Genomic DNA, 8398 nt, shown 5'->3' with positions numbered 1-8398 from the left:
TATATATATATATATATATATATACATTAGTTTTGGTATGATGTCCTAAAATGATATCTAAAAATGGATGAACGGGTTGGATTTATCACAAACGTCGCAGTGGGCCCATCTGAAATCCTTGTTCAGGATCTTACTGCAAAAGGCTTTGGTAGGAAATCCGCGTCGTGAAATCGGATTGCATACCAAGTCTTATCGTACTGAGTAAATTCTATTGAGCCCATTGTGAATTCATGTGGTTTATCCACGCCATCCATCCATTTTTTCAAATCATTTTAGGAGTTGAGCCCAAAACTGAATTATATATCGAAAGCTCAAGTAGACCATACCAAAGGAAATAGTTGAAGTATTGATTTTCACCATTGAAATGTTTCTAAGCCCCCAATGATGTTTATTTTTCATCCAAACTGTTCATAAGATCACAAAGACATGGATGAATGGAACAAACAAATGTCATCTTGATATAAAACTTTTGTGTGCCCCAAAAACTTTTCAATGGTAGAATTCAATTCACACTGTTTCAGGTGGTGTGGTCCACTTGATCTTTGGATATGATTAATTTTTGTTGTAAAATCCTAAAATTAGATGATAAAAGAGATGGATGGAGTTGATACAATGCACGAATGACAATGACGGTAGGCTCCACGGACTCTACTCATTACGCTTAGGGCCTGTTTGGCCGGCTGGATTAGGTGGGCTTAGGTGGGATGGAAGTGCATCTGGTCCCGTGCCAATTCCACTCCATGTCTGGGAAGAGTGGAAAAGCTTGGAAGTAGGCTAGATGGAATCGTATCGGTCCGTGCTAATATCACTCATTGTTAGCAAGTTGTGTAGGTCCCACCATGATGTGTAGGCTATATCTACACCGTCCACCCATTTTTCGAGATCATTTTAGAGCATGGGCCAAACAGGCCCTTACCATACTGAGTTACTCAGGGACGCGGATTCCGTCCTACCAAAGTGATGCAAGTGATGTAAGTGTTTTATCCACGCTGTTATTCGTTTTTCTAAGATCATTTTAAGGTATGATGAAAAATATTAGGCAGGTACAAGTCTTAAGTGGACTACAAAGTGGGGATTGAACTTCCACCATTAAAAAGTTCTTGGGAGCTAGAGAGGTTTCAGATCAAGCCTATATTTGTGTTTTCACTTCATCCACCTCTACATGACCTTATTAATAGGTTGGATGGTAAAAATACATTACAGTGGCCCTCATAAAGGTTTCAACGGTGGGTGTCATTATCACTGAAGCTTCCTTTGGTGTGGTCTACTGGAGTTGTGGACCTGCCTTGTTCTTTGAGTAACAATTTAAAATGGTCTAATATAAGCGATTAACGGCATGGATAAAATACTTACATAACTTTGGGCCCCACAGAGCCCTGCCCGTCCGGGCGGGGGTAGGACGCAATCCGCGTCCGTTACTCAGCAGGTAAACCGCTTCCGTTAACGTCTCCGTTATAGTCCTCATTAAATGTATTTTTTTTAATATATTTAAAAAATTGATGACATGGCCCTAACAGTGACGTTGACCAATGAAAACGCTGGAGGCAGGGAGTTCCTGCCTCCAGGACACAGAGGATCCGCACTCGGCGCGTAAATGTGTTTATCTCTGATACGCCCCGTTTCAAGGGTATTCTCGTCATTCGATCGGATTAGATGTAATTTACGCACCGCCCCAGGGGCACTTTTGTAATCGTCCCCTCTATAATTACTGCTCTGTAAGAGTTGATCACGACATTTATTACGTTCTACCCACCACCATCCCAACAGCCATAAATCCCCTCACACCCTCTTTCACTCTTCCCCTCACCATCCCAACGGCTATTAATCCCCTCGGCCCTCACACTCTCTTGCACTACTCATCCTCTCTCTCTCTCATGGCTAGTGTTAGCTTCTTCTTCATTTTCTTGTGCATGGTGGTGTGTATGGTATCAGCACAGGAGGGAGTTGCACCAGACAACGGAGAGAAAGCAAAGGAACTCGTGCCTGCCATGTTTATATTCGGAGACTCTCTCATAGACAATGGAAATAACAACAACCTTCCTTCTTTCGCTAAGGCAAACTATTACCCTTATGGTATTGATTTTTCTGGTGGACCCACTGGCCGTTTCTCTAATGGTTACACCATTGTCGATGTTGTAGGTCTGATTCTCTCTCTCTCTCTCTCTCTCTCTCTCTCTCTCTCTCTCTCTCTCTCTCTCTCTCTCTCTCTCTCTCTCTCTCTCTCCAGCTTTTCAATGCATGCATCTCTTCATGGAAATCGATTTACTTTCATACCATTTAAAAGCTCTCTCCCTCGAGCTTTTTAATGTTTACATCTGTTCATGGCAATGGATAGCCTTTCAGGCCATTTAAAAAACTCTCTCTCTCTCTCTCTCACGTGGTTTTATTTACGTGAAAGTGCAAGGCACCATGCACGCGGCCTAATTCTGCCGGGAGTTACACAGGTGAGAGATCCTGGCCAATCATTAGGTGGGACGTAAACGTGCTTTGGGTTTCGGTAGAGGACATGTTTACAAAGAGCCCACCTCGTACATGTCCTAGATCACTCCCATACGTGCGAAGCTGGCACGTACGGTGCCGCGATTAATCTCTTCAATCTTTCCTAGATTCGGAAGGCAAACCTTGTGAGCAGAAATCGTTTTGCATGATTCAATACATCCATATGTTGAAGTATTATGGACAAGCATAATCCGAGCCACTCATCATCTGGGACCCACATTTAACATACCATGGCACAAAATTCAGGCTGATTACTCAAATGGTCCACCACATGTGTGACACGTTTTTCATTTTCCTAACCATCCATTCTACTCAAACATGTGTGGTCACACTGAAACCCATATGATGAAAGGCCCAGATCTCCCAAACTCATCTCTGTATTTTTTTTCTTCTTCTTTTGGTGCAGCTGAGCTGTTGGGGCTTCCATTGATACCCCCATATTCAGAGGTGTCTGGCGATGACGCCCTTCATGGTGTAAACTATGCGTCTGCGGCTGCTGGAATCTTAGATATTACAGGCAGAAATTTCGTAAGCTCTCTCATTTTCTACCCCTAATAACTTCGAAATAGAGAAAAACTTTGATACTCTGTCAGAGTGTGATGATGATGCGCACGCAATTATAAATTTTTTTCAATTAAACTGTCCAGAATATGTCTCTTACTTTTCTTGTATCCTAAACAAAAAATAAAATAAAATAAAATTAATGATTATGGACCATTGGCTCCGTCGACATTTACTGGACGGTCGGAAATGAAAACTATCCACTGGTCCCATTTAAAAGGGTGGCGATCAGGTCCGGCCTGGCCCCACCCAAGATGATGCGGCCATTACCATGGGACCCACCTTGATGTTTTTATTCTACATCCATGCCGTCTATCTGTTTTATCGGATCATTTTAAGGCATGGGCCTAAAAATGAAGCAGATTTAAGTCTCAGGTGGACCATAACATAAGACACAGTGGTGATTGATCAGTAAAAACTTTCTGTCAGTCACAAAAGTTTTGGATAATGCTGATATTTGATTTTTCCTTCATCAAGATTGCTGTGATCTCATTAGCAGGTTGGATGGTAAATAAACATCGCAGAACAAATTATGGTGGGCCTTAGGAAGTTTTTAATGGTGGGGCGTTCAATCCCTGCTTTTACTATAGTATGGTCCACCTGAGATTTTGATTTGCTTATTTTTAGTTAATGTTCTGAAATGATCTGAAAAACGGATGGACGGCATGGATGTGGAATACATACATCAAGGTTGGCCCCACGGTAAGGGCCGCATCGTCTCGGGTGAGGCTGGGCCGCACCTAATCTGCTGACGTACTCGGATAGGAGGTTATATTTTGTTCAGTGAAACTGATCTTGGGACAGTGCGTCAGCAACAGTAAGTTCCACAACTTAGTTTTATAAATGCCTGAGCATCGAGTGTTCTTGCCCGCCAGAGTATCGAATAATTTCCCTCTGAATATCAACGGTTGTTGTGTACTTGTGTACGCATGTACTATCATCCCAGTGATACTAGGTGGGACGCCAGAGAATGTTCCTACCCATTGCTCCACGCAGATGGAAGCGGATTGCGTACTCAGTAAACTCTGTGGGGCCCACCCTGTTTTATGTATTTTATCGACTCTGTCCATCTATTTTAGCAGATAATTATAGGGCTTTACCCCAAAAATGAGTCATATCTAACGCTCAAGTGGACCACACCACAGGAAACAATGCAAATTGAATATCTACCGTTGAAAATTTCTTGGGGGCGACACAAATATTGGATGAAGCTGATATTTGTCTTTTCACATCATTTGTCTCTGTGGGATCTTATGAACAGGTTGGATAACAAATAAACATCACTGTGGGCCCTAGGAAGGTTTCAATGGTGTAAATCATTATTTCCATAGTTTCCTGTGGTGTGATCCAGTTGAACTTTTTATATGTTTCAATTTTGGGTCTATCTAGTAAAATGAGCTGGAAAAACGGATGGACGGCGTGGATAAACCACATTCCTTCAAGGTGGGCCCAACACCCAGTACGATAAAAGCCTACCGGTTTCCCTGCGGACTGGCTAATTTTGCTACTCGTACGGAGTACTGAACCAAATCCTTTCTTGAAAACAACAAAGTATAGTATGGTGCTTCGCTTGACTATCAAATAGGTAACTCTGCTGGGCATTTAAGTTAAATGCGTCCCCCCAGCGTCTGCATGGGAAGGTGTGCCCTCACACGTAATGATGCAGTGTCTGTGTGCAAGATCAAATGCCTCCTGTCAGGCGTCCTAAAACCATAGATGCCAGAAGATGATCATGTGAGCCGCACATGTAGAAAACACATTAACGGTTAAGATTAATTGAGCAACGGCCTGATTTGAAACGCATTGAATCTACACGGTGACGGTCACCTGAGTAGCCTATCGAAGCTTTGACACGAGTGAAGGACTGCAATCCGCATGGGAATCAAGAGGCCGGTTCCTCTGCAACCATTGAAATATAGCTTATTCTGCAACTATTTGTGTGGGGCCCACTTTTTTGTAGGGCCCGTTATCCACTCTGTCCATAGGTGCGACCCCACAAGTTCACCCTTCATATAAAGATAAATCCAAAACAGAGAAAAATCATAAAGGGGATGGCCAGTATTTGAAATTTTCAGATTCTTTGTGGGGCCCACAATGTTTGCATATGCCATCTAGTACGTTCAAAAGATGCATTCAATCAGGATGAATGGACATCTAAGAAATCGGGCCATTCCAAAAATCAGGTGGACCATCCCACATGATTTATTGGTTTTAGGCATGATTGTACATAGTGTGGCCCATCTGAATTTTTGATCGCCCTAATTTTCAGAAATCCCAAGGATCACACGAGGGTACCCACATGATGAACGGAGTAGATGTCATCCAGACATCGTGGTAGGACCCACACTCTTGTTGTGGGACAGGCTTAATTTTCAGAGGTTGTGTAGGAGCTGCCGACCAAGGGAATCAATCTCGCTTTAGATCGTGGCTATGCATGTGACGACCAGTACACCTTTCCAGTGACATGAAATTCCGAAACAGCCCTTGTAATATGTAAAATCAAAAATTGACGTAGAAGGGTTGTGGATTTGTCCATGGTTAAGATGGACCGAAGTTAAAAAAGATCCACTACACTCAATATGGTTCAATTGACTGACCTTTGTGGTTAACATGTCAAAATTCAGTCAGGAAATCTACATTTCTTGCCGGTGGATTTCTGCCAGTTTAGCTAGGTTAGAAATATTATTTATAGGTTTGTTCGGCAAGTCGAAATATTGTTCCATGAGTTGACAGAATTGATTAACAGGCTGAAATATTATTTGATAGGTTGAAATATTATTTAACATATCGACAAAATGGATCAATAGGTCAAAATACTGTTTGATAAGTTGAAATAATGTTGAACATGTTGACAAAATGGATTGATAGGATGAAAATCATAGAATTTTTTTCATTTAAATTTCTGGGCATTTTTTTTTTATTAAATTGTTTCGGCCTATCAACTTGATAGGTTAACAGACGATGAAAATTTACACATTTTTTGAAATTTATTTTTTTATTTTATTAGAACTCTTTAATTACATTTTTAGAATTTATTTAAAATTATTTAAAAGGTGTTAAACTTATTCTTATTATTCATTCAATCTATTAATTAAAACTCTTAGAAGTTTTATTTCTTCTTTTGTATTTAAGATTTTCTCTCGTGGATTCAAGATTACCTTGTAAATTCAAGTTATCTGCCTATCCAGGAAGACAGTGATTGACCTCATCACATCCTCCCTTGTGTCAAAAATCACCATAGATAATCTGGGTTGAGCTGACCCCTACGTAAATGGTGTTTCTCTCTCTTTGAATGTACAGGCGAGCCGCATTCCCTTCAACCAACAGATTCAAAACTTCCAAACCACCCTCGATCAGATCACAGACCGGCTGGGGGCGGACGACGTGGCCCAGTCCATCGCTAAATGCATATTCTTCGTGGGAATGGGAAGCAATGACTACCTCAACAATTACATGATGTCCATCTACAATACTCGCAATCAATACAACCCACAGCAATATGCTACTCTCTTGATTCAGCAATACACTCGCCAACTCACCGTAAGTCTCCATCGTACACGTGTCCATGTATCTGATGATCTGAAATTGATTTCTAGGTTGTCCAACAAGTGTAATTTCAATTTTTAAAGCTATGGACCCTCCTAAAACAAGGCCCACTCTACAAACGGTTCTGATCCCATCATTAAGCTTCTTCCTAATTTCCACATTAAACCCTTGCTTCTTGCAGAGCCTATACAATCTGGGAGCTCGGAAATTTGTAATTTCCGGAGTTGGATCGTTGGGATGTATACCAAGCGTCCTTTCACAAAACACTAACAGCCGTTGCTCGGATGCCGTTGATAACGTCGTACTTCCCTTCAACAACAACGTCAAATCAATGATCAACGGCCTCAATGCTAATCTTCCTGGTGCGAAATTCATACACGTGGACATTTTCCAGATGTTCATGGACATTCTCCACAACCCTAGACAATATGGTACGTGACCTTATTTCAAGGGTATTTTAGTCCTTTTTGTTTGAGGCTATAGCATCGGTATTTGATTGGCCCACGTTAGACTGGTCGGATTCTGGGAAGCTTTTGGAACATCCACCATCCATAGTGGGGCCCATCACTTTCAACAGACAGGATCAATGAAGCATGGGCGCGAGCAATTTACCAGATGCGCCTGGCTGTTGTCTGGTATAACCCATTTTTCTTATTTTCTCACTTTTCTTTTTTTTAAAAGGATTCAATGTGGTGGATCGCGGGTGTTGCGGCATCGGACGTAACGGAGGGCAGATAACGTGCCTTCCATTCCAGACACCATGCGCGAACAGAAATGAGTACGTGTTCTGGGATGCATTTCACCCAACAGAAGCTGTGAATCTGATAATGGGAAGAAGGGCTTTCAGTGGGGACGCAAGTGTGGTACACCCTATGAATATTCAACAGCTTGCAAATCTTGATATTGAGCCTAACGAGTAGTAGGATATCAGCTGCTCTTTGAGTGAAAACAAACAAACAAAAAAAAAAAACATAAACGAAGGAGATACTTATTTGATTGAGAGAGAGAGAGAGAAAGAAGAGTGACAAACAAGAACAAATTAAATAGGGATGTTTGTGAGTTGAGTTTTGTTCCTACATTTGATATGTTTGTGTTTGGTTTGTTTTATGAAATAGGATTGTGATTCTCTTCAATTTCTTTAATGTGCATATATATATATATATATATATATATATATGAGTCATGCTCCCCTGCGCACCTATGCACATGCGTACCTTTGCACACGTGTCATGGGTGTCTAATCTGAACAGTCCATGTGATGCGGAATTCCATGAAACCCTATGTGACAAATTTTCACTCTGATATAAAATTCTGTTGTGCCATAGCAAAGAGAAATGCAAATCAAGGGAGGAAAATGTTTTCATTTTTCATGGGCCATCAAAGTTTTAGATCAAAGTAAAACTTGGGCCCAGGGAGTTTCACGAGGTGCTGCTTCACATGAACGGTTCAGATTTTGGATCCACATCACGTAAGATGGGTTCTAAAAAAGTTGGTACTTAGTACGTGTTCGCATGTGAGCATTTCCGTGTGTGTGTGTGTGTGTGTGTCTATATATATATATATATATATATATATATATATATATATATATATATATATATATATATAATGGTTCTACGTGGTCGACCTCATGGGGACTTCTCATGAAGTTGAGCTGCGTGGACCCCACCATGATGTTTTTCAAACATCTACCCCCATCAGTCAAATGCATTATACCATGGTGGGCCTTGGGCTTAAAAATCAAGTCAATCCATGACTTAGGTCTGCCACACCACATACAAAAGTTGAGAGG

The 8398-nt window shown here is 41.2% G+C and overlaps 1 protein-coding gene across 1 annotated transcript; it reads left to right on the top strand.

Moving 5' to 3' along the window:
- Window positions 1-1867: 1867 nt before the first annotated feature.
- LOC131227814 (GDSL esterase/lipase At1g71691-like) lies at window positions 1868-7739 on the top strand. The gene is made up of 5 exons (XM_058223641.1): window positions 1868-2139; window positions 2906-3027; window positions 6361-6600; window positions 6788-7037; window positions 7288-7739. Exons 1-5 carry the CDS (start codon window positions 1875-1877, stop codon window positions 7524-7526), a joined length of 1116 nt encoding a protein of 371 aa, XP_058079624.1. The 5' UTR covers window positions 1868-1874; the 3' UTR covers window positions 7527-7739.
- The last annotated feature ends 659 nt before the right edge of the window (window positions 7740-8398 follow it).

This window comes from Magnolia sinica, chromosome 2 (assembly GCF_029962835.1).
Source record: "Magnolia sinica isolate HGM2019 chromosome 2, MsV1, whole genome shotgun sequence".
In the NCBI taxonomy this organism is placed as follows: Eukaryota; Viridiplantae; Streptophyta; class Magnoliopsida; order Magnoliales; family Magnoliaceae; genus Magnolia; species Magnolia sinica.
The sequence above is the reverse complement of the archived record's forward strand: the minus strand, read 5'-3'. Positions and strand labels throughout refer to the sequence as shown.